Source organism: Dermacentor silvarum, chromosome 8, assembly GCF_013339745.2.
Source record: "Dermacentor silvarum isolate Dsil-2018 chromosome 8, BIME_Dsil_1.4, whole genome shotgun sequence".
NCBI classification, from domain to species: domain Eukaryota; kingdom Metazoa; phylum Arthropoda; class Arachnida; order Ixodida; family Ixodidae; genus Dermacentor; species Dermacentor silvarum.
Window position 1 is genome coordinate 1,361,834 of NC_051161.1, and position 26,266 is coordinate 1,388,099.

Sequence of the window (26,266 nt, forward strand, 5' to 3'; positions counted from 1 at the left end):
TGAAGAGTACAATAACATGTGTTATAGCGGTGCTTGCGATTGCGTGAGCGCACTCGTCCCATGGCTGCCAAGGGTGTCAAGGTCAAGCAACGCGAGGAAGGAAGCAGAACAGAAGCAGTGCCGTCTGCCGCTGTGTTCCAGGGGGCGAAGGGAGCAATAAACGCTCCCCGCTTGAGGCGGGCAGTCTTACATGCGCGAAAGCAAACAGTCCAGTCTATTCATTTTGAGCCTCCGCTCGACTTTCCCGTTCGGGCACGCAAGTGCGCCTTTCCCTCAACTCACCATTTTACGGCACTTCTAACAAGATGTGCCTCAAGTGCACACGGTTTCAACATGAGTGAATTGGAACACGATTGACTCATGGCGTTCAACACATCGCAAAGCAACAATGAGGCTGTGAGAGACATGATAGGGGAGGGCTCCATATATTAACTTTGGCTGCATGGGTTTATATATTCTAAATACACGAGCATTTCTTGCATTTCAGTCCCACCTCCTAGGAAGAATACAGCATGCAAGCTAAAGAGTGTTGCAGGCAGGAAGGTCTTTGCAAAAAGCTCGTATGACGCTGGGCACCTTCACTGAAATGAACAACTCATTAGGTAACATGAAGGAATCGCTCCTGCCCTGCGGTACCTGCGGAAGATTGGGAAGACACGGTCCTTCCTGCCCACACTGCAGTTTTTCTGTCATTCTCACAACAGCGGTACTTAAGCCTGTCTTGTGCACTGTAGCACAAACCCACAAGCACTCTTAGTGCTTCATTAATTGTTGTGGCTGCTATGTATGTACTTGATGCACCCCTTTCTTTTCCTAATAAACATACCATGAAAGAAAGTAAGATGTTGCTGACTATATCTCCAGAGGGGTAAGTGCCATGTTCCATACCAATTGTGGCATGTTTATTTTTTATTCTTTTTTTTTGTTCTTTCTTTTCCCCCTGGTTATAATTTTACATTCTAATTATTCATCACACCCCCATTGTGATGATCATTTCTCACAGCACACAGAAACCGGCGTTGCTGACAAGCTGGACAGGTTTTGTGCAGAGCACAGTACTAAAGACTGTAAAATTATTAGCTTAATAACAGCTGTGCACTGATAATGAGTAACACGAAAACAAGCTGAGAGCAGGAGCCAATGTTTCGACAAGTGGGCTTGTCTTCAAAGCGACATATGCTCTCCTCGGCACAGTATATATAGGTAGGGTTCTTATAAAAGGGAGAGGAGGTAAGGCGGGTGGGTGAGGTAACGAGCGAGAGTGTGTTAGTGGCGAGGGTGCAGAATTGAAAAGAAAGATAATGCGCTAATGAAAGTCGGTGACAGTACTAACACACGGCAGCGCCGTGTGTTAGCCGGTGGTTGACGTGTCATTGTAGGTTCCTGTTTTTGTGGAAGGGGCCTGGACGACGGAGAGGGGGTATCTGCTCTGCTGGCGGTCAGTGAAAAGAAAAATCAGAAAAAAATCGGAAAAAAAAGGAAATGGGAAAAAAAAAAGAAAAGAAAAATAGGAAAAAATTTTTTTAAGAACGGGCGGGAGTAAATACATAAATAAAAGAACGAAAGGAATCAGTGAAAGAAAAGGGAGGTTGCCATATTATTCACAATCGAATAACGAAAAAAAAATAAAAACGAGAAAAAAGAACTAAACAACTAAATGAAAAATAACTAAGTGATGTTGCCTACGCTTTGAAGATTAGCATATTGAATAGATTCTAAAGCTCATTTTGAAACATTCATGCCTATTGGTTGCAATGTCTTGAACTTAGGAATTAGGTGCAATTCTCTATATTTTCTGTCTCGCGCAGAACGGAAATTTGACTGTAGTATGTAGAGTTTAAGCTCATCAAAGTTATGACCTGGTTGGTTGAAATGCTCGGCGATGGCTTTGGGAGGCTTTTTAGCTGTGTCCGCGGGATGTCCGTTTAACCTGACGTTCATTGATTGTCCCATTTCGCCGATATATTCTTTCTTACCGAAGGAACACTGAAGCATATAAATTACATTGGAGCTAGTGCAAGTAAAGCTAGTTTTCACTTCGTGTGTATAGCTATTGGCGGTGCTTTTAATTTTAAGGTCACTTTGAAGGTGCCTGCAGGTTTTGCACCTGGGGCAAGAACATGCTTTTATTACGAGGAAATGATGTTGGCTAACTTTTGCATGCACTAACATGTCTTTAAAGTTTGTGCTGCGGCAAGAGGTAACCCTTGGTACATCCGGGAATGCTTTTCTCAGACGCTCGTTTCTTGATAATATTGGGTGGTATTTTCGTAGGATGTTGTTTATGTTTGGGAGGGCATTAGAATATTTTGTTATAAAGGCTGGTGGTCAATGAGATTCTGGTGTAGAATGTTTCTTAGCTAATGCCGACTGCTTCTCTAATCTTCACGCGATGTCATAAGCCCGGTTCAGAAGAATTTGTGGATGATTATGTTTCGCTAGTGTTACTATAAGGTCATTTAGGTGGTGGATATAATCGTTCTTTTTTTTATCATTCTTTTATTATTATCGTTAATATTTATTATCATTATTATCGGTCTCTTATTTATATCTTTATATATTTACCACCCCCTTGTGTTTTTAAAATTTTTTTCCTATTTTTTAATCTTTTTTCCAAGAGCACCATTTTTCTGCCGCTACCTTTATTATCTCTTTCAGTTCTGATAGCTCACTGACCTCCGGTGAGCAGCACCGTGTGTGGCATTTGAGGCAGCGTCGTGTGTTAGCCGGTTGACGTGTCATTGTAGGATCCTGTTTCCGTGGTAGGGACCTGGACCACCCCCCCCACGCCCCCCCCCCCCTGAGGGGGGTCCAGGTCCCTACCATGGAAACAGGATCCTACAATGACACGTCAACCGGCTAACACACGGCGCTGCCTCAAATGCCTCTACCAACTAGCAGTAGCGCATTGTCTTTCTTCTCAATTCTACACCCTCGCCGCTAACACACTCTCGCTCGTTACCTCGCCCACCAGCCTTACCTCCTCTCACCTTTAGAAGACCCCCCCCCCCTATATATATACTGTGCCAAGGAGAGCATATGCAGGGGGGGTGGGACTGCCCAAAGTCATTTCGGAGCAATTTTTGGAGCAAGTAAAATTGCGTTTTTGGAGCAACTTGGAGCAGAGTAAATTTTATTTTGGAGCAGTTTGGAGCAGGCCAATCTGACTTTTGGTGGAATAATGGAATATGGCAGCATACTTCGAAACCACGATGAAACAGAACAAAGTAACACCAAGCGCGTAGTAGGTAGCAGGTTTTGTAGCTATAGCGTACTAGAATATGGAAGAGTGGGTTGAGCGGCGGCACGGCATTTGTTTTCCTGTAAAGCCAAAAACATCGGTGGAACTACAATCGAATTATATATTCCCGTGCCGACGCTCATGATGATAGGGCAAAATGTTCTCAAATTATGCGGTCTAATTGACACGCTAACATAATTTCTTGATCACCATATGTCACCACAGACCCAGAGAGCCGCAGTAAAACTATTCCAATCTGTCTTTATTGCAATATCAATTATATGGATACGCCAGGTGCATTTCTGCCGTCGTCGTCGCCTTGATGTTCCGTATAAAGTCCAGGGGCGACAAAATCGTCGCCGCGCGTAGTATGCTGTATGTGCGAGTGAAAGGTGCGAGGGTGAGACGACGATGGTGGCTCACTTTCATGCGTGCAAGAGAGGAAGGAAGGAAGCGTGATCTTTGTTCGCACGCAAGGTACCCGTGGGGGCATTCTCCCGTTCTCCGGCAACTGCTGAGTATGGAGCGGCAGCTCGGGCCCCATCTTGTTTGCAGCGATCTGCGGTGGGGACAGAGTGCGAGTGCTCATAGCTTTGAGCGCGCTCTGTTTTCACCGCTTAGCTCGAGTTGAAGCGAGAGGCAGCACGAAGGTCAATTTGCTCACTACTGCAGCCGCGCTCCCTCACTCCAGCGTTTAGACAGCCAGTTTCCTCGGTCATCGGGTGAGACGTCCTCATGTTTGCTTGCGTTCGCGTAACACAAAGCTTGTTAATTTAGTTAGTAAGCGAATGTTTACAAGTTTATACGGCCGACAAAACTACTATCTTTACTTCGTATAGCTGTCTACTAATTTGCTATCGCAATCGATGCTTCACCTTTCGGACAATTAAACTGCGGCTTTATATTCTAAATCCGCTATTACCCCTTCGCGGTATGTCAGAATGTGTCAGGTCTCACCTATGTGTCCAAAAAATCAGACTGGAATATTTATACGATATACTAGCCCTGGGGACAGAGACGGCCGCCCGTTGAACCCACGGCAGGGTGCGCCTCCCTATTACCTAGTTCGCTCGCAGTGCCCTAAGCCTGCTTTTCGTTATTTTGCGCCTCAGCTAGGGAGCGCCGCGCCGCTCGGCCCACTCAACCATATTCTAGTACACTCTAAATGCAGCCGCCATGGCCGTTCCGACAGCATTGACAACAGCCGAGACTGTGCGCATGCCGGCCACTTGCCGGAAGCGCCGAAAAATCCAGTGTTAAAAGCACGAAAATCACGAGAAACTGTGCGGGAAGCACCGTCGTGCGGTCTGCGGAATGTGAACGGCCACACTCTTTTTCGGAGAATGAATCTGCTCGCTGTTCGCAGCACACATGCCAAAGCTGTTCTAGCGAAGCGTGGCGCAATTTCGGTCAATTTTCTGTGTTTGGTGCAGTTTAGCGCAGGAATCTGCTTTTGTATCAAAATGGCGCAATTGGCGCAGGAGTCCCACCCCTGCATATATCGCCTTGAAGAATACAAGTCCACTTGTCGAAACGTTGGCTCCTGCTCTCACCTTGTTCTCGTGTTGCTCATCATCTTGAATTTCCATCTCCTGCATTCCTCGTGTTCTCCGTGCACTGATAATCACACAGAACATGTTTGTTGTGGCATTTTCTTACAGTGAGGTATTGAACCTAGTCATTTTTCGTTTTTTAGGCTTCGGACCCAAAATCTACAGAAAGGACACATCCACAACATGACCCTTCTTGAAAGCAACTTGGTATCCCAGCTTTCAGGAACTGCATCTGACACAAACGGCTCAGCCAAGATCGGGTGTATGGCATCAGGGCATGCTAGACAAGGTCCTGCTGCCCGACATTGATTGGGACAATGGATGCAACTATGGTGCAAGGAGGAAGTTCAGTAAAGCTCCGTTACATGAATCCTGCTGAACTCAGGAGCTGCTGTCAGCATGCGGTCACTGCATATGTTTATCATTTCTCATCACACAGTTTAACTCGCGGCTGCATGGCCCGCACTGATGCTCTCCAGTAAACAACACTGCTTATCTGTGAAATAAATTGACTTTCAACATCCACTAAAGAAACACACATGTTCGTGTGTCCCCCAACAAAGCACCGCTCAACTCCACCATGCAAACAATACTGAGAACATATAGGCATTTCTTAGCTTAGTATTTCTTAACTTTGCCCCATTGGCTTATCCCTCTTTGGCTGAGTCAACCTTGCCACTTGGACTCGGTCAGCCACCTTTGGAGGCTGGCCTCGGTCTTTAGGAAGGGGGAATGTGGGGATCGAGGTGTCTTCCCGCGCCTTGTCCCCCAGCTTGCGCGCTGTGCTTAGCTCGATCTCCAGTAACTGCCGCCGTAACGGCAACATGGCGGACACGGTTAGCACGCCGGAGCTAATTTCCCCGCGCAAACCGTGCTTCTCCCTCCGGGGTTTCAGTTGCCGCACGAACAAACGTCACCGGGACACGCCCTGATTAGCCTCCCGAGTGGCGGCCTTCGGGCGCTCTCGCCACCCGAGCTCTCTTGCGCTGAGCGCTTTATCACTGCGGCAGATGTTCACAGGCCCGCAACGAGTTGGTTACGTGGGACCTTCGCTCCCGCGACTCCTCGTTCTCGCGCTTAGTGGACCGCTACCCGGTTAGCCCTAGCGCAGCGGGCGTGCGTACTCGATCGGTCTTGCAGTGAGCCTTTACCCGTAAGCACCGTGACTGTTGCACTGCGCTGTATCATGGGCGAATCCGTTGGCGAACTGACTCTGGCGCCTTCTCTGCGCCGTGTCGGAGAGTCGACAAACCCTGCCGTAGCGCCTTCGTGCATTGCAGAGTGGAGGTGCATCGTGCCCTTTCCCGACTGTCGCTCGTAGGGTGAGCCTTGTACAAACCCGTCTCCACACAATAAAAATCTGACTGAAAATGCCACACGTGAGAAAAATTGACAATGCAGTTTATGAGGTATGCCCCTTGCACACAAATGTCTGACTTAATATTTGGCTCACCTGGTCATATGCAGTGAGCTGAGACGCACCAAGATGTTGTCCACATAGTCGGGTCTTGGGCCCAGTAAGATTTCCTTGAAGAAGTTCTCGATGCTCAGGTCTCCCAGGTTGAGCACCACCAAGTTGGGAGAGTCAGACTTCTGGGGCACGAGCACAGTTGGAGCATGGATGTCGATGCAGAGCTGGAGCATCACAGACTTGTGTGCAAAGTCAGCCACCTGGGTGCATGCCACATGCCGCTCAGCACATGACAGTGCACACACAGTGTTGCTCTGAAGGTTATTAACTGACTTTTTTTTACTGCTAGCCTTTGGCAGGCCCACGCACAAGGCCCACGCACAATTGTACATAATGAAATGAACCAAGAAATAAGATTTAGCACACAAAAATAAATAAACATTCATAATCTTGAAAGCATATTTGACCCAATATGTGAGCATAAGTGTAGTTGTGCGCCAAGAATAACACAGCATAATATCAAAGCTCTCAGTGCTGATTAGGAAATTTGGTGGCAGCCAATTCCAGTCAGTTACTGTTATGGGGAGAAAAAGAGTACTGAAAATGTTGGTTCTACTGTGGTAAGAAGTTAATGATTGTGCCTTGTTAATGGCTCCACATATGAGCCAGGACTCATGAATAACTTATTTCTCAGCAGAAAAAAGGACAAGCTGCAGAGATTTGTGTAGGGCTTCAAGTGTTAATACTTCGAGTCAATTGTAGGAAATTTCAAATAAATGACTCAGACAGCTTTTCACTGAATCATCTCCAAGGCAGTAATGCTAGCCTTAATGATTGAATCCCAAACAGTACATGCATAATCTAGTTTTGGTCTAATAATTTCTGTATAAGCTAGTTAAGGACCGCATTTTAATTTCTGCATCAGCTCCACCATTTAAGGCATCGCCATTGTTGTAGATGCATGGGGCAGCATGCACTCGCTCAGTGTCTCACTGGAATTCTGGGTTGACAGAGCCAGATAATCTGGTTTTCGTGTGGACCTGACATCTCCTCTCTATGCTCGACTCTCTTCGAAGCCCCACAATGTCATAGAAAACACAATTTATGAAAGGATAATGCACACAAATGCAAGTTTCCAGCTTGCTATTGTGACGCCAAGGTATTTCCACCCGGTTACTTCATTAAGAGGTTGTGTGGAAAAGTTCGACTGCCAAGATAAGTTGGCAATTTTATATTTTATTTTCATAAAGACAGTTTATTCGACATTGTGTGAGTTCCTTTGGACCACTGGGCACAGTCATTGCTGTGCCTCCAGCCGGGCTCATTCACCAGTGCAAAGCAACCCCCAAACGCCTGTCCCTCGGCTCCGTACTATTTCCCCGAGCGCTGCGGCTGTGTCCCGAGACATCTTGCTACGCAGACCTCCGAATGGGTCGTGGGGCATGACATGGGAGAGAAGATGCGAACGTCTAGCGTGGTCGCAACCCGCAAGAAAGACAAGTAGTGGGAAGGACGAGCACCACTCACGAGAGCAAGCAGTAAGGTACGTGAGCAACCATCTTTGTGTCCTCAATACTCTGGCCTTCAGACATTCACCTGCTTTGACAGCTTCTGCCAGTGTGGCTTGCTGAGTTGCTCCGCCCTTGCAGTAGTGACAGGCGCTTAGTGGGTCACATTCTTTGTGTCTGAACCCTCGCTGACCAGAGTCAGTGGTGGAAAGCGCAAGGCAGTGTCTGCAAACACACTGCAGCATACATGTACGAATTGACGCAGTGCAGCATTTCACGCCCTCCACCATTGGGGGCAGTGGACGCTGAGTGTGCTCTCTGCATTAAAGTGCAGTGCTGTGTTTTATGACGCAGTATTCTAGGCTACCTGCATTAACTGCCAAAGGTAAGGATACCGCGACCCAATAGTGAGCGGTAAGGTAAGGATAATGCATTAACTGCCAAAAAAAATGTTTGGGATGTGGATTTACCAGCGCTCACAATTGTTGTGCGACGCCATTGTGCTGCATTAACAAACTGGAAGCAGTTCAAAGGAAGGTACTAAGATGTATTTACAATAAATATAGATTAACAGACTCACCCAGGGGAATTGCTAAAACAGGCAGGTATATTTACCTTATAAAACCGAGCCAAGCTTGCGCGCTTTAAAATGATGTACCAACTTATTCATAACGAATTAAAAATAGACAGCTCAAAATACTTATCTATAACACAAACACAACTCACCCGACATAAACACACTCTATCATTAAACAAACACCCAGTTCATACGGTGTGGGGATGCGTGACTCTCACGCGTCTCCTGTAATCCGGCTTCTCCGCGTGGCTAAGTGTCGGCGGCAGTCGTGGTGGTTGCGGCGCATTGCGAGAGATGGCGCGAGTGTCGCGATGCTAACGCCATCGAACGGCGGGGTGACTTGGGTGAAAAAGGTCAAAGGCGCTTCCTCTTTGGCTTAAGATCGGCGACCAACACGCACGAACGCTTCGCGCGTGCGCCGGCCGGCTTCGCGGGACCGTCTCGCGAGGCTAAGAGCAGGACACCAGTATAGACGAACACGGATCGTTCGAACGCACCACCGCTCGCGTGAACGTACACGTGAACGACTAGGCCATGGTGTCACAGCATGGGGCGAACATATTCGCTCGCTATCGGGTCGTGGTGCGTCGGACTTCCTTGATTTGTGGCGCGCCCATGTGAATGTTCTATTGGTAGTAATTCGGCTAGCGTGTATTAGTGTATAAAAGGTGCAATAAATGCCCTTTTGATTGTCTGCACTACTGTGTTGTTGTTCCTTTGTCGCGAGAGCACGTATGAGACCCCACATCTGGCGCCCAACGTGGGGCCGGTCTTGCGGGCGTCCGGGGTGAGGCCTGGCGCTGTCTCTGGTGGTGTGCCGGTCTTGCTGGCGTCCGGGGTGAGGCCTGAGTGAGGCCTGACGCTGTATCTGGTGGTGGGCCGAGGGCCCTTGTGGGGACTCCCCGAAGGGAGGGCAGCCCGCCGCCGAGTCGTCTCGGCGGCGCATGGATTGCTCGTATTTCTCCATCTGTGCAGTATAGTCGGCACAGATAAGGTTAACACTCGCATTGCGCTTTGCGCGTGACACCTTGCTATTTGCCAGAAACATCAAACGGGACCGGGAGCGCCCGGTGGTCCCCGCCTGCTGCGCAAGTTGTAGCGCGGCTGCGGGCTTGCCATTCGGTGCTGGCTGCTCTCTCTCACCGATCGCGGTTGAGGGAGGGCCTGATCATCATCCCACTGCTCATCACACGGCACGTAGCGTTTCAGGTCGCATACGTGTACCGGTCCGACGATCGGCTTTCCTTTCTTGTTCTCGAGCCGGTAAAGAAGCGAGGAAACCTTCCCTCTCACTTGATACGGCCCAATCCACTTCGGCGCCAGCGAGGCAGCGAAATGTTTGGTAGCATCGCTGAGAACGTGCTGGCGTCGAAGCACCAGATCGCCCACTTCGTAGTGGACTTTCCGATGCGAGCGGTCGTACTGCGCCTTCTATTGTGCCCTAGCAGTGCGAAGATTACAGCGTGCTTTATGTAAAGCTTCCATCATCTTGGCCCGTAGATGCGTCGCGTATTCAGCTCGTGCTGACGGCGCGACTGGCATTCCGCTGCGATCCGCGAGAACCCTATCCATTGGATTCGGCAGCTCTCTCTCCAGGTTGAGAGAAGAAGGCACATACCCAGTCGAGCGGTTCACTGTCTATCTCTGGAAGGTAGGTATCCCAGTCCTTATGCCTTTCAGAGAATGCGACAAGCATGTGCTTGATGTTGCGATTGACTCGTTAAGTGGGGTGCGACTGAGCATGATAGGTTGTCGGTTTCATGTGCTTAATGCCAAGTGCGGCGCATGAGTCAACGAACACCTTTGCAGTGAAGTATGACGCATTGTCCGTTATCAACTGCTCTGGAAAACCAAACCTGGTGAAAACCTCCATCAACTTATCCATGATCACCCGTGCCATCAGTTTTCGTAGGGGGAAAAGTTCTACCCATTTACTGAAGTGATCCGTGACCCTCAGCAAGAATTTGTTCCTGCTCGGTGTTGTGGGATAAGGCCCCATGACGTCACATGCTGTGATTTACCAGGAAGTCTGGCTGTCGATAGGCTGCATGAAGCCGGGCGGTCGTCCACCTCGGAGCTTCACGCTTTGGCACACATTACACAAGCGGGAAAGTCATAAGCATTCCTTTTTTCCTTTAATGACGCTTGAATGGAACAAGCTGCACCCTATCATTACAAAGAGCCCAACCATATCTACTTTTTTAACATTAGTCGAAAACAAATTACATGCGTCACAATTCTGACCTACCTGTGTTACCATTTATTTCTACTCTATTTTATTTTATTGAATACATAATCCCAATTTATTTATAGATTATCACCTCTTGTGTAAACCTAACTTTAATTCCTTCTAGTACTTTCTCATTGCTGAGTTCCATTGTTTATTTATGCATTGTTTATTTATAGTGAAATAAAACGAACACTCGCCAAGGAAATACATGTATTGATGGAGGACCTGCTCATACATATATGATGGAAGACCTGCTTCAGGAAGATGAAACGTATACATTGATAAAACGTGACCCAACTCGAAAAATCGAAGGTGAGCTGCAGAAACTTCGGTTCAATGTATTCCAGTTCGTGCCACCTGAGAGCAAGCACCTTTATTACAAACTGCTATGTAATAACGAGTCTGCGCCGGCAATTTGTGGCCTGCCGAAAGTGCACAAACCTGACGTGCCCCTGAGACCGATTGTCGACTTTACCCGTTCACCTCTTCACAGGCTTTCCGGCTACCTTCACAGTGTACTACGCCCGCTAGTTGGAAAAACTTCTACGTTTGTGAAAGACTCAAGACTTTTCGTTGAAAGGTTAAAGGAGTGTGCAATCGACGAAGACCACATCATGGTCTCATTTGATGTAAAATCTATGTTTACGTGCGTGCCTGTCGATTTTGCGATACAATGTTGCAGAGAAGCACTGGAACGGGATCCCTCTTTGCCCTCTCGCACGCCTATTTACGTCGATGACTTATGTCGTCTGTTGGAGTTCTGCCTCAAAAATACGTACTTTGTTTTCAATAAGCATTTCTACCGACAAGTCTTTGGGACCGCCATGGGGGCTTCTGTATCAGTCGTGTGCGATAATCTAGCCCTGCAGGCCATAGAGGATGCCACGTTGTCGTCGTTCTCCCCTGCTCCAAAATTCTTCGTCCGTTACGTTGACGACTGCTTTTGTGTTATTCACCGCAGTGAGGTCCAAAATTTCCTGGCCCACCTCAATTCTTTCAAGCCCAGTATCCAGTTTACGGTGGAATATGAAGAGAGCAGCCGCATAGCTTTCCTTGATGTTCTCGTGGAACGCATGGACAAAGGTTTCGCCACAACGGTGTATCGAAAGCCCAGGCACACGGGAAAATACCTCGATTTCCTTTCCATACACTCAAAGGGCCATAAGCGCTCGGTCGTGTCATCCCTGTTCGATTGCGCCTTCCGTCTCAGTTCAAGCCCTACAAGACGCAGAGCAGAACTGGACACGGTACGGAGGGACTTGTCGAATAACGGACACCCGCCTCAAATGCTCAGAGAGCAGGAACGTCATGCCTCAGTGCCCAACCGCCAAGCGGTTACCAAGAAGTGTAAATGCGCAGCCATTCCGTATGCGCATGGGGTAAGCGAGGCTTTGGCAAGAGTTTTTAATGAGTATGACGTTTGGGTTGCGCATGTCCCATCAAGCAAGTTACGTGGTCAAATGATGCACGTAAAAGACCCCTTGGAACGATCGAGGTACCCTGGTGTTGTGTATAAAATACCGTGCAGAGATTGTGACGCAACCTATGTCGGCGAGACCGGTAACTTTAAAAAACGCATAAAACAGCATCAGTACGATGTCGACAAGGGCAATTCATCTTCAAACATGTTATCAGAACACCACAAAAACTCAGGTCACTGCATAGACTGGGAATTGGCATCGATAATCGCCACAGAGAAGAAACTGCCTGCAAGACTAATGCTTGAATCGCTGCACATTCAGACGATGCAACATGCGATAAACAGGACATGTGCGAATCTGCCAGAAATCTACACACACGCACTACGCCATCTATCCCATATTTAAACAAGAGCCACCGTGTTTGCTTTCATTGTGATCAAGGGTCCCGTACAGGACTCGAAAGGTCAAGTTTTATTTCTCAATACATGTATTTCCTTGGCGAGTGTTCGTTTTATTTCACTATGCTCATTCCTCACCAGACGGGTTTCCGTCGAACTCTGGATTATTGTTTGTTTATGCTATTTATGCTAACCAATTTATGCATGGGTTATTTATGCCTTCTTTACTGCTTCTAATTATTAGCTTATTTCATTAACTCTTCTAATTCCTAAGCATACTGCAATGTATATCTTGTAATTAATACTACGATTTCGTTCACCTTTGTCAATTGTCTACCTTTATTGATTACTCTCGTTCTTTTTTTAGGATGATGTATTGCTTTATTATTTCTGCCAACCATATTATTTGTCTTTTCTAATTGTCAATAAATTGTATGTAAACTAAATATTGTGCTAATTGTTATTATATTGTAAGACAACTATGTACATGCCCTTCTGTTATGATCGCTGATGGGATCAATAGTATAAATAAATAAATAAATTTCTGAGAGCTCCATGTCCCTCGTCTCGCTGCCTAGATGAGATGGCAGTGGGTCAAAAAACACTGTCACTCGGCTGTCATCCTGCCCACAGGGTCTCCCCCTTTAGCTGAGATTTTGCCGAGATTTGGGCCCTTGCATAAACGCATGCAAGACGGGCATTTGGGAGACCACATCTAGACATTGGAGGGCGTCTACGTGTTCCTCTCTGCCATCGGCGGTCCCTTTGTACGCCGCCGGCAGATGGTTACTTCAGCTTGGCGGGTGCACGCAATCTTCCGTCGTCTCATTTGAGGCAGTGCCTTCCCATCGTGACCCAGTCTGTTCCTGTTTTTTTTTTTGCTACCTCATAAGCAGCAACATTACACTCCGAAACATTTCACTCCAAAACATTGCACCGCAACACCAAACTCAGTGACACCACTCAGCGGCAAGTAATCCTCTGACATTCACACATCAGAGGAATTGCTTAGGTGCCCCCCCCCCCCCTTTTTTTTTTTTGTAAGAGCAATTAGATATATGGGCACTCCATGCACATTTCTACTGTCGTCATCGCCCTCATCGTTGTTGCCACAGGATATATGCTTATGTACGAGCGAAAGTGTGCGAGGGTGAGCCGACGATGGTGGCTCAATGTCGCGCGCACAAGTGCGCCATATTCCGTCGCGGGCAAGGCAGAAGGGAGGGAGGGGGGGGGGGGGGGAGGGTCTACTCTGTTGCCTGCTGCATATGGTACAGCTGCATGGGCTCCAGTTTGAAAGCGATCTGTGATGGGGACAGAGTGCTCCGAGTGCTGATACCTTTGTGTGCACTGTATTTTTGCCGCTTAGTTCACGTTGAAGCGAGCTGCAGTAATTATATAGAAACTCCAGGCTTGATTTTGGCAGCAGTGGTCACGGCTGGAAGCTACAAACTTCAGGGAGAACATGTCTGCTTACTTTTGCAGTATTCGTCGTCCATACCTACAAGCCAAGCACGGTCACTGCAGCCCTCGTGTTGTGTCTACATCAACTGCATTGCATTCGTCATCAATCTTCGTGCATCACCGGACCAGCTGGCTGCGTGGTCTACCAGAGTTGAAAGCCTCCACTGCGCACCTACCGGATCATGACGTCGCGCTTTTGTCGGTATAAAAGGGACAACGGAATCGACTTGGCATCATTTGGCAGCAGTGGTCAAGGCTGGAAGCTACGATCTTCAGGGAGAACATTTCTGCTTACTTTTGCAGGTTAGTGCCTCTCCAGGTTAGGCATTTGTTAAAATTACTGTTTCCTCCGTGACCGTTGCTGCTCCAAGTGCTCGTATTATATTTTGTGCTTGCCACTATGCCGACTTGTGCGGAGCTCGCGAAACGAATTGATCAGCTAGAAGCCTTGTTCAAGGGTCGATGTGATGAGGTGATCTTGTGAGAAAGTGTTCAAAGAAGCTATCAACAGAACCAAACATAGTTGAACTGAAAGGTGAAATGGAAGCCTTAATAAAAAGTGTCGACATGCTCAACTCAATTGTTGAAGATGCTCGAGCTCAAAATATTTCTTTGACCTCGGCTAACAAAGAATTAAAGGCCGAGAATGAAGCATTGACCAAACGCCTGTCAGAACTTGAGCAGCACTCAAGAATAAACAACGTGGAAATTAAAGGAGTAGTATGTACACAGGGCGAGAGCTGTCTTGCGATCATGAAAGCTGTAGGTGAAAAAATATGCTGTCCAATTTCTGAAGACGACATCGATGTTGTACACCGCGTCCCAACGAGGTCAGGAGCGGGCAATAAGAACATCATTGCCCGGTTTTGCTCAAGGGCAAAGAAGCAGGATTTTATTGCTAAGGCCCGAAAGGCCCGCCTAAATTCTAAAGATCTCGGTTACGCAGGACCGAATCATGTTCCCATTTATATCAATGATCACCTGACCCGAGAAAACAAAGTGCTGTTTGCGAAGGCTCAGTCGCTGAAAAGGGACAAAGGTTGGCAATTCCTATGGACCGAGAATTGCCAAATTAAGGCTAGAAAGACGTGCGACAGTCGAGTCTATCGTATCTCGTCCGAGGGTGATTTATCGGTCTTCCGGTAAATACTGGAGGGTCAGGGACTAACATATTTTGTTGCATTCGAAAATGTCATCTTATTTTTCAACTGAGCAACTCAAATCTTTTTTTATGAACCCATGCCTATCTGCAATTCACTTTAATGCGCGAAGTCTAAAAAAACACTACGATGAAATCTACAATTTTTTAGCATCTTTAGACCATACATTTTCTCTTATCTGCATTTCGGAAACTTGGCTATCACAAGCAGATGATAACTTATTTGGTTTTCCCTCCTATGCTTCTGAATACTGCTATCGTTCTCACCAGAGTTATGGAGGTGTTGCTGTTTTTGTATCTCCTGATGTACGTTATAAGCACAGGCACGACATATCTTTTTCAGTGCCGAATTGTGAATCTGTGTGGCTTGAACTTGAGGATGTGAACCAGACAGTTATCGGTTGTGTGTACCGCTCACCTTCATCTTCAATATCTGCTTTTTGCGATGACTTGAATATTGTACTTGGTAACTTGTCGTCAGAAAGGAAAAATGTTGTGCTTCTCGGAGACATTAACATTAACCTTTTAGATGACTGCAGCGCTGCAACTACTGCCTACACTAATTGCCTTCATGGATTTGGCTTCGAATCACTGGTTTCCCTCCCAACTAGATGTACTTTAGGGGCGTCTGCCACGTTAATAGATCATATATTCTCCAACCTTATGTGTCCTCCAGCTTGCGGTATACTTGAAAATAACATCACTGATCACTTCCCTGTCTTTTTTAAACTTCCTTGTCAATTGTATAAACCTTGTCATGAATTCTACAGAGCTGTGATTAATAAAGATGTCTTCATTGCTCGCATTAGTGAGGTAAATTGGTGTTCTGTGACATCACAGTCAAGCACAGAATCAGCTTTTAATGAGTTTTCGGAGATAATAAAAAAATGTTTTACTAATTCTACCAGCTTTGTTAAATGCAGAAGACATGTTCCAGCGTTACAGAATCCTTGGTTAACCAATGGTCTACTAACTAGCCTACGTAAAAAAGATAACCTTTACCGAAAAGTTAAACAACGCCCGTTTAACATTCGACTCAAAACTCGCTATAAAATCTATTATAACATCCTAAACAGGCTGCTCAAGGTTGCCAAAAGAAGTTATTACGAATTCAGAATAGCAGAAGCCGGCAGCGATACCAAAAGACAGTGGAAAATAATAAATTCTTTCTGGAACCGATCCACCCAGGATAAACCAATAAGTAAGCTTCATTCATCAGATGCCACGTATACGCAACCAGTAGACATCGCCAACGCATTTAACGAGTTTTTCTGTGACAATACTTTCCATCATACCAATGGCACTCAATTAGTATTTCAGCGCTGCTTACAATCATTTTACTTATTTCCAACTGGCCCAGATGAAATAATCAATGTCATTCATCATTTAAAGGTTACAGGAGCAGGTCTGGACGAAATCAGTTCAATTAACATTAAATTAGTAGCTCATCTTATCGCCCGCCCATTATCTCATGTTACAAATTTAGTATTTAAAAGCGGAGTATTTCCAAGTGAACTGAAAAAAGCAAAAATCATTCCAGTATTTAAAAAGGGTGACCGCTCCTGCATTTCTAATTATCGCCCTATAGCAATTCTTCCTTTCTTTAGCAAAGTTATCGAAAAATGTATTGAAAAGCGCCAAACTAAATACAGTAAAAGCTCGATGATACGATCACGGCTAATACGAATTTCCGGATGATACGAATTTTTCTGTGGTCCCGGCCGAGCCCCATTACTTTGCAACGTGCTAGAGAACGGTTGTTACGAATCGATTTTCGGCCTGCGTCGGTTGATACGGATAAACGCCGCCCCACTGACGGCCGCGAAAGAGAACATTATCTTTTGGTGCGGAGGCGCGGACGCGGCGCCGGACAGCGCGGACTCCGCGACTGGGCGCGAAGAGTTTGAAGCGGTGGCGCTTTTGTACTTTTCCTCCTTTTCGGCGACCGCCCATCGGACGGAGTGGCCGCTGTGCTTCGGACCGCGTTCTTTGTGTTTGCGCCATTTTACCTAGTCGCAGCGAGCTATGTCTACCGAGATAGAAGGACATTAGAGACTTTTTCTTCAAGAAATAAATGCTTTTTACGTACATGTGCCTGAGTGAGTTCACCTCTTAATTTAGCTACAGTCGAATCTCGTTAATTCGAACACGCTTATTTCGAACATACCGCGCACCGACAATGCTCTTAGCAGCGCGCCAATCACGCGGCGGTGCCTCCGACCGGCACTGCTCCGACACCGCCATAGAGCAAAAGCTCAGGAGAGACCCCTCAATGCCGCACGCGAAGGAACGGGGGGGGGGGGGGGGGGGGAATAAAGAACTCGCGGCGGAAATTTCCCCCTCTCTCAAATTGCAAGGTCGCCGTTTCTGCATCGCGCCGGAACAAGCGTGTACGTGCCGACTAGTGTGTTCTAGACAACCGTATTCTAGCCCACACTAGTGCCGACGTCTCAGCCACGCGGATAAAATGGCAGTGAACCCTTCTCCTCTATTTTCTAGTTGCATGTTGACCTTGCACGCTGCGGCAGCAGCGCAGAGGAACGCAGTGGCGGAGGCGCAGTCGGGCCAACGAAACTGCTCACGCCCGCAAACGCTCGCTTCCCGATAACGGCAGAAAAGGAAACTTCAGGGAGCGGCTAAAATAAGCTGGCGCCAGCACGGCGGCGGGCGCGCACGGAGATGTGCGCACGGAGTCGAAGGTGAGAGAGCTACGAGGGAGTTGAGAGGGAGGGCGAGGGGAGCCACCGAAGCGGCGGAGTTGACGCGGCCAAATCCTCTTCCCTGCCGCCCTCCTCCCTCACCTTCGACGGTCTCCGCGCGCACCCGTGTGCTGGCGCCGCCCGCTCCCTGAAGCTTCGTTTTCTGCCGTTATCGGGAAGCGACCGTTAGCCAGCGTGGGCAGTTTCGTGGCCCGCGCTTGCTATGCGCTTGCGCGCCGCGATATTTCACGACTCGCACCGTTCGCGCATCGTGCTATGGTGCACGAATACTTCAAAATACGTCCTTTTAATTCGAACAAATTTTCGGGCCCCTTCGAGTTCGAATTATCGAGATTCGACTGTAGTTTTAATTGTGTTTCGATGATACGAATTTCGGCTAATACGAATATTTTTCGTGACCCCGTGAGATTCGTATCATGGAGCTTTCACTGTACTTCTCAAAATTTAACGTTCTTTCACCTAATCAATTTGGCTTCAGGGTAGGTTCCTCGACTGACTATGCTATACCTTCTTTCACAGATAAAATAAAATGCGCCATAGATGCCGGTTTCTACGCAGGATCAGTTTTTATCGATCTTTCCAAAGCATTTGACTCAATAAGTCATGTCATCTTACTTGCTAAACTACGGGCAGTAGGCGTCGATGGCCCTGCACTAGAACTTATAATAAGTTACCTAACAGATAGACAACAGGCTGTGTATTTTAATTCTTCACTTTCCGAATTCAGAATAAACAATAAAGGGGTTCCGCAGGGGTCAATACTTGGCCCACTTCTATTCCTGCTTTATGTAAATGATTTACCTGGCTGTCTATCAGAAACTGAGGCCTTCCTTTACGCCGACGACACCACTCTACTTGCAACCGATCGTTCACTAACGTCTCTGACTGCTAAGCTAAATACTGATCTGAGCAATATTTTAATGTGGTGCCACCTTAACTCCCTAAAGATAAATCCTGCCAAAACGTCTTTTATGCTTTTTCATTCAAATCATAGGACACCTGAATTCATTCCCACTGTCAACCTAAACTCTCTTGTCATCAGTGCAGTAAATGAATGTTCATTTCTTGGTGTAATTCTAGATTCTAACTTAAAATTTACAAGGCATATTGCCTATTTGAAGCGCAGACTTGCTCCCGGTGTTAGAATTCTACTTAAAGCTAGGTATTATTTTAGCAAAACAACAATGCTAACTCTGTATTATTCATTTATTCATAGCCATATCAATTATTGTATTACAGCGTGGGGTAACACATACCCAACCCATATAGCACCGCTACAGCATTTGCAGAATCAGGCCATCCGGATATTATCGTTCAGCTCATTCTACTGCAGTGCTTCTGATATGCTTCAAAACCACAATCTACTGCCAATAAATAAACTTGTTAAATATAATTTAGCCGTAATGCTTTTTAAAGTAATAAATGGTCCTCCCCCAGTAAATATATTTTTGGAGGTTCCATTGGTAAACTTGAACTGCACAAGGTTTGCAGCTAACAATAATTTCCTATTGCCACTAATTCATACTAATTATGGAAAACAATCTGGATATTTCGCAGCATTGTCCACTTGGAACAGCCTCCCACTAGATGTCAAGCGCTCTTCTTCATTAGGTCTCTTCAAGAAAACCTTATTCACTTTTCTACTAGAGAAACAAAATTGATCACATATCTATTCGCTTCACTCCGGCTCATTTCTCTTACCTGTCTTTTTCCTTTATATGATTTACAATTATGCACATAATAAACTTTTTTCATTCGTTTAGTTTTGAATGCTTTAGCTACTACCTTAATTGTACTAATAGTTAGTGACTCTGTATTATTTCCAGTTTGTACTTTATTTACTTTGCCTAATATTCCACTTAGTGATTACTACATTGCTGTTTTAAGTTATATATTAGCACAAATGTATATTTTCTGCCAGGAGGTCCCCTTTCAGCTACATGCTCTGGGACCTCCTTCTGTATACTTATGTAAGCTGTATTCTACTTACGAAAGAAATAAACTGAAACTGAAACTGAAACTGAATTTCTGACGTGGACATTGGCGTCGCCGTGACATTCCGTATAAAGCCTGGGAGCGATAACATCATTGCCGCACGCCGTATGCTGTATGTGCGAGTGAAAGCGTGTGAGGATGAGCCATCGATGGCGGCTCAATCTCGCGCACACAAGGGGGTAAGCAGGAAGGAAGCGCACCGTCTTCTGTCGCATGCAAGGCACCGTGGGGAGGAAGGGGAGGAGGTTATACTTCGGCTGCTGCTGCGTATGGCACGGCCGCGCGGGCCCTATATTGCAAGCAATCTGCGATGGGAAAAGACTGCGAATGCTGATAGCGTCTTGTGCACTGTGTTTTCACCGTTTAATTTGCGTTGAAGCGAGAGCAAGAACGAAGGTCAATTCGCTCAATGCTGCTGCCGTGCTTTCTCATTCTAGTGTTTTGAGAGCGAGTGTGCGCGGTCATCGAGTGATATTTGTTCAGCTTTACACTCTCATTACACTTATGACATGTACACAAACAAATAAAATGGGAGAACCACACACAGAACGGGCCCCTTGTTTTGACAAACAGACCTTTTGCTGGACAACTTTCTCAGCTGACTTGAGCGCAAGGGACTTGGATTCAGATTGCAGGAATGGCTCCAGGAATTTCTGCAGAGCAGAACCAGACCAGAGCAGTCAAGGCCACAAGTTGATAATCCAGTAGTCAGCTCACCTGGAGGTCTACAAGAAACCTGCGAAGCAGCACCAGCTGCACTCGGCCTATGTGCAGGCGAATACTGCCGTCAGGGCCTTTCAGCATTTCCTCATCCATCCCCTCAACAGACTTGGCTCGTGGCGCTTTCCTGACATACTGGCAAAACACGGGGGCACACACTAAGCTCAAAGACAAACACTGCAGTGCATACTTACCTTCAAGTCAAAAAGTTTCTCATCTTCAATGGACAGAACCTGCAACAAAGAAGAGCACAATGGGCCCAACTCTACGTACGGGACACACATACAATGACAACACTGCATTGATGACATTGCGAACAACATTTTTCTTGTGAGTACAAGCCACCCCCTCTCCCTCCCACGCTGCCTTCCCGCTTTCCTCCCTTGTGCGTGATTCGACTCACCATTGCAAGCTTTCACTTGCACATACAGCAAACGGTGCGTGGGGACGAAGTTGTCGCGCTTGGACATTAATCAGAATTCATTGCGATAGATGGAACATCGCAGTGACCCAGACGCCAGAAATGCGCCTGTATTGTCCATATCACTGCTATCGCAATGGTACCCATACGCTTGCGCGTGACCTGCGTTGACGAAGTGAAATGTTATGGTAATTTTTTTAAATCGCTAACCAAACGAACAGGTGCCCCTTATATGCCGATGCGACTTATAGACCAGAAAATACGGTACTTTTGTGTAGTGAGCATTCTTCACTCTTGAACCACTTGAATAGACAGCAACATTCCACTCCCGTTTTGCATGAAAACTCCTAGTTTCATTCACTGCACAACCTCACATTCGTATCAGAGTAAAGCTTCATATCCTCCCAAGACGCCTTGTACATCACGTTGGCTTCAATGCTTTTAAGCAAAACTTTATATGGCGAGGCAAAACGAAAAAGCATCTGCTAGTCCCCTCTCCACAGAAAAATATCATCATCAGCATTGGCTCGAGCATCGTCATCTTCTTCCACAGCTGGCTTGTTGGCGCCCTTCAGGTTGCGTTCATGCTCGTGCTGGGCAAACGCTAGTGCCATTGCTTCCACAATTGTCGTCGTCTTCTTCCACAGTTGGCTGCGTTGCCGACTTCTGTCGTCATAATGGGGACGCCGCGTTTAGGGGGTATGAGTCATTGCTTAAAGGCAGTGTTGTACACATTCTTCTAAAACAGGTATGAAAGCTCGTTCCTTATTCCTTCCCAATAATGAAACAAGTTCCCGTTAAAAAATTCCTTTAATGCGAAAGGAACGTGTTCCAGTTACACTTCCAACATTGGAACGTGTCGTTACATTAACGCAACATTTTATGATTCGTTTTTTGTATCGAATAATCCCGAGGCGAATTAAAACGAGCAATTTAAAACTCATATCAAATTACGTATACTATACGAATTTGAACATAGCCGGCAGCAGATTATCTGTAAATAAAAAGAATCCAAATAAACGCTCCTGTAAGAATTTTTTCAGGGAGCACCGGACATTCTCCAGAGATGTCTAACTGCAACTTTGGTTCTCGTCTATTACAAGTGCAACACATATGGCACTGTCCACTTCGGTCTTAAAATGCGCAGTGAGGATACTGTGCTTCAGATGTGCAAATAGAAAGTTACTCACATGCACCAATATAATTAAATTTGTTGCACAAGAAACCACATCGAAAGAAACAATACATAGGCATTTAATGAATGCTAATTCAATATAGCAGTATGAGTGGGAAAAAGACATGTCCAGAATACATAATCGCAACTTAGTTAAGCCTTTCACTTCCGTTTTTTTTTTCTGACTGCACCTCACCGCCTGCCGGGTATTTTTTTTCATGTTGGTTCAGTGGAAATTTCAAGCTAGTAATGCACCATGATACTCCACAGGACATGTAAAGATATTCATCAGCAGTTCTTGAATTTCTTTGTCCGTCAAAGCGGGGACACACGTAGTGCGCTGACTCACCATGGCTGCTGTGCTTTGCCGAGACGAAGCGATGCGGGTGTAAACATGTGCGCGTCCATCTGTTGTCTAAAATTTATTGACAAAGTTCTGTGTTTAGGCGACCTCTCCATAGATGGCGGGACATGAACGCAATTTTTTTTTTTTGCATGAGTTGTCTCGGGAATGGCAGGGAGTGAGTTTAAAAAGCAACAACACGAGTTATCTCGGTAGTGGCAGTTAAAGGGTTAAGTCCCTTGTTTGAACTCGACACGAGTTGCATCTCTATGTTGGTGCCTGATAGACGAACCCGTTTTTCAAGCGAAGCCTGTATTGCCTCACAAGTGTTGGCGGTGATAGTAGTGTGACGCTAAAACTCTATCAAAAACATGTCGAAAACTCGCGTCTAGTTCGCTTCGTATATACTAAAATTGGCATGGAAGGTACGAATGTATGAATAACATGACTGATAGATCATGACATCAATGACATCAACACATGCTCATCAACTACGTCACGATTAACGATAATAACATCATCAGTGGCGCATACCCGCATTCGATATGCGTGTATGAGCTAGGAACAAGAATGTAAAGGAAGGAAGGAAGGACAGAAAGAAAGAAAGAAAGATAAAAAGAAAGGAAGGAAAGAAGGAAGCAAGGAAAAGGAAAGAAAGAAAGAAAGAAAGAAAGGAAGAAAGAGAGAACTAAAGAAAGAAATCACGTGTGGCTCATACCAGGGCCGCACATTTGAGCTCCGCTCTCAGAGTAGAGCAGGTGCGGGGAAAGCTGTGCCGGTGCCGGATCACGTCACGCACTCGACCAATCAGATTCGTTTGGTGTGTCACGGGGAAGGAAAGGAAAGTGGCTTGGCGCACGCTCCATGGGGCTTGCCTCGCCTCAGATCAGTTTCGGCGTCCGGATGGGATGGCTCTACCGCAGCCGTGGCTTAGTGGTAGAGCGCCCGCCTCGGCTGCGGGAGGCTATGGGTTCGATTCCCACCACCGCCGGGCACCCACTGGTTCAAATGGGTACAAGCGTGCCCCAGCCTGGCGTTCCTCGGTAGAGCGCGTGGTGCGTTCCACCGAGGAACAGGCTGCGTTTGATCAATGGCGCCGCGAACGTGCTCGCCGATTTTAGCATGAAGGCTTCCGAAGCACAGGGAAAATGTCAGCGAAAAGCCACCGACCCCGAGTTTAGGGCAAACGAAGTGGAACGCCTACGACAGCGTCGTTTTGCCACAACTTCGCTTAACCCCATTTTCTCGACCGGAGAAGGGCTGGTGATTTTTTCGTTAGCACTTCGTTGGCAATGTTGAAGAGCCATTCCACTGAAGCGCTTGAGGGTACTGCCACGTACTTGAGGAAAAGTTGGTTCAATCCCTTGAAGTTCTTCATCTACAACAGCGGGTAATCAACTACAGTTAAACCTGGATATAACGAAATTGACAAATTCCCGAAAAACTTCGTTATAAGGAGGATTTCGTTACATGCAGGTTCGGCACGAAAATTCGAAAAAGAAACGCTTACCGTATTTACTCGATTCTAGCGCGCCCTAATTGTAACGCGCACCCGTTTTTCGTTTTCGTCGAAGTACTCATCCTTGGAATGTCACACCAGGTACTGGATGCATGGACGCGTGTCGTTTCGCACAAGCGCGAGGCATCGGAAACGAAGAGCGAGCGTCACGATGGCGTTGTATAGTGTTACAGTAGAACCTCGCTGTTACGTTCCCGGGGGCTGCGTTTTCCCGGCTGTTACGTGGTTTTCGACCGGTCCCGGCACAGCTCCCATAGAGCTCCCATGCAGGGCCGCCTCGCACACGCACGCACGCGCACGTGCGCTCGCTTCGCATTCCGTCGCGGCGGAGAAGGTGCTTTCGGATGCTGCTCGCGCAAAAATGACCAAATTTGGCGCGAAATCTCAAGGTGGTCGGAGGGGGAAATTCGTTATATCGAGGGGGTTTCCCGCTGCCACTTCGTTACGTAGAGGTCTCAAATACATGTGCTTCTATGGAGTAACGGCGGGGAATCGAAAAACTTCGTTATATCCAGGAATTCGTTATATGGAGGTTCGTTATAAGCAGGTTTAACCGTAGTACCAGCAAGTACTGCGACAACTCATCCTGTGCCTTGGATGGAAGAGTTCGGTGCCCGTGAGGACTCAAAACTTTCCATCCGCCGCGAAGTTTTTCGAGTGGCACTGCAATCGTGGCATCATGGTTCCTTTGCGGTAGGCCGGCATGCCTGCATGGAGGAAAGAAACTACAGGAGGGAGCGTCATGTGACAATCTTGAAGCCTAGCGATAAAAACGTGCAACAGAAATTTCACGAAAAAAAATGCCCCACAGTCACAAGACAGGCAAGCCTTAGTTCTCAGCGCCTCACGTGGTCGCCCATCCGCCCTGTGTGATGTGCTGTGTACGTACGTGCGTCTGTTCAATACCATGGAACGTTTACAGAAGCAACGCCATTCCCTCTGCTGTTCCTTCATAAACGTAACGAGTTACCGTTACAGTTCCACCGACCCTTAATGGAACGATGGCGTTACTTCATTCCTCCCAAAAGGAACTAGTTCCAGGAACGCCATTCCGTACAACACTGCTTAAGTGGGTATAAGCCATTCATTGTATTACATAATGGACACATTTAATTTTGAAGCAATTTAATTTTGAAGAATCGCAAGCAGCAATGGCGGGCGAATGCTGCTAACCACGCCACCGAGCAAACTCGAGACATCAAACGCAAGCGACAACGGCGGCTTGCGGGCATACTGTAAGTGACGTCGTTCTCTCCATGGCAGCCGAACGTGAGTGTAACCTCATTAAGAAACACAGAGGTAACCAATAACTGAGAAATATTTTAATGAACCATCGGGATTAACTCAGTAATAAACACCGGGGCCGCACATTTCAGCTTCACTGGTTAACCATCTGTACGGAGTGCTTGGACCGGAGTGATTTTTTTTTTTGCTAAGCATGCTAAGCCTTTTTGCGAGTGTTTTGTTGAAGTACACTCGTCGGTATGAGAGCCACGTGGTCTGCATCCTGGGAGAAAGAGGCCTAGTGCCCGCGGAGCAGTGGCAAGCCTGAAGCGAGTGAGTACAGAAGCCTTGTGGGTGGCCCGAATTTCTTATGTAAATAGCTTCTTCTATATGTTTGACTTCGGAAGTTGCGGCTCAGGGAGCTGGGTGGCCGCGGGCCACGGGTGCCGCTACGGGCTGACTGGTATTGCGGCCTGGCACCGGGCGCTCCGACACCCTCTGGGACGGTGTGCGCCGTCAACTCGGATTCTGTTTGCACCGAGCGGGGTAGGTCCACCTCACAGAGCTAATGTCTCCTCGCGGCAGCCTGTTGTGCCCATTTTGGGTGATGTTTTTTTTTGGATGCCGGTTGTTGTCAAAGTAGCGATGCATTAGGCCTAAGGCTTTACAAAGCCGCCTGTCACACGTTGAGGGACACAACCTGGTGGACCGTGGTGTTGAGGTGTCGCACATTGCTTCCCTCATTAGTCCGCCTCGCATGAATTGAAATTACTCGTTCGACTCAAGAAAGTAAGCCTTGTTCACGTGAACTTAGCATCTGAAATGCCACCCGAAATTTTGCTAGCCGAATTGGACATCGTACCACGTGGGCGATGCGTATGCAGAATTCCTCTCCCTTGCACTACTTTAGTGTTTGTCGAGTGCGTTGAGTGTACACAGCGTGAGCGGAGTCACCCCTGGTTTGCTGTCACCTGCACATCGTCAGCGCTGCTGCCCCGGACTACAATCGAGCTACCCCAGGCGATGCAGATGCCTGTGGCTAGTTCAGCGCAGCGATTTCGGCGGCCACCTGTGTCCGGCTCGCTACCCTCGGCGGCTGGGAAGAGAGCCGGCAGTCACCAGCGGCTCTCGCCGGCATGGCGCGTCGGTGCGAGCGACGCTTGCTCGTGCTGACTTCTGCGTTGCCGT

The 26,266-nt window shown here is 47.1% G+C and overlaps 1 protein-coding gene and 1 long non-coding RNA gene across 2 annotated transcripts in view; one reads left to right on the forward strand and one right to left on the reverse strand.

Annotated features, from left to right (window-relative positions):
• Positions 1 to 26,266, reverse strand: part of LOC119460513 (intermembrane lipid transfer protein VPS13A) — a 1,139,096-nt gene that overhangs the window by 813,350 nt on the left and 299,480 nt on the right. Inside the window, exons 28-31 of the mRNA XM_037721434.2 lie at positions 20,592 to 20,630; positions 20,395 to 20,532; positions 20,253 to 20,330; positions 6,248 to 6,465 (exon numbers count right to left, since the gene is read on the reverse strand). Coding sequence (XP_037577362.2) covers positions 6,248 to 6,465; positions 20,253 to 20,330; positions 20,395 to 20,532; positions 20,592 to 20,630 — 473 coding nt within the window. The remainder of the gene's footprint in view (positions 1 to 6,247; positions 6,466 to 20,252; positions 20,331 to 20,394; positions 20,533 to 20,591; positions 20,631 to 26,266) is intronic.
• The window catches only part of LOC125947490 (uncharacterized), a 409,960-nt gene that overhangs the window by 160,586 nt on the left and 223,108 nt on the right, over positions 1 to 26,266 (forward strand). The gene's annotated exons all lie outside the window — the stretch shown is intronic.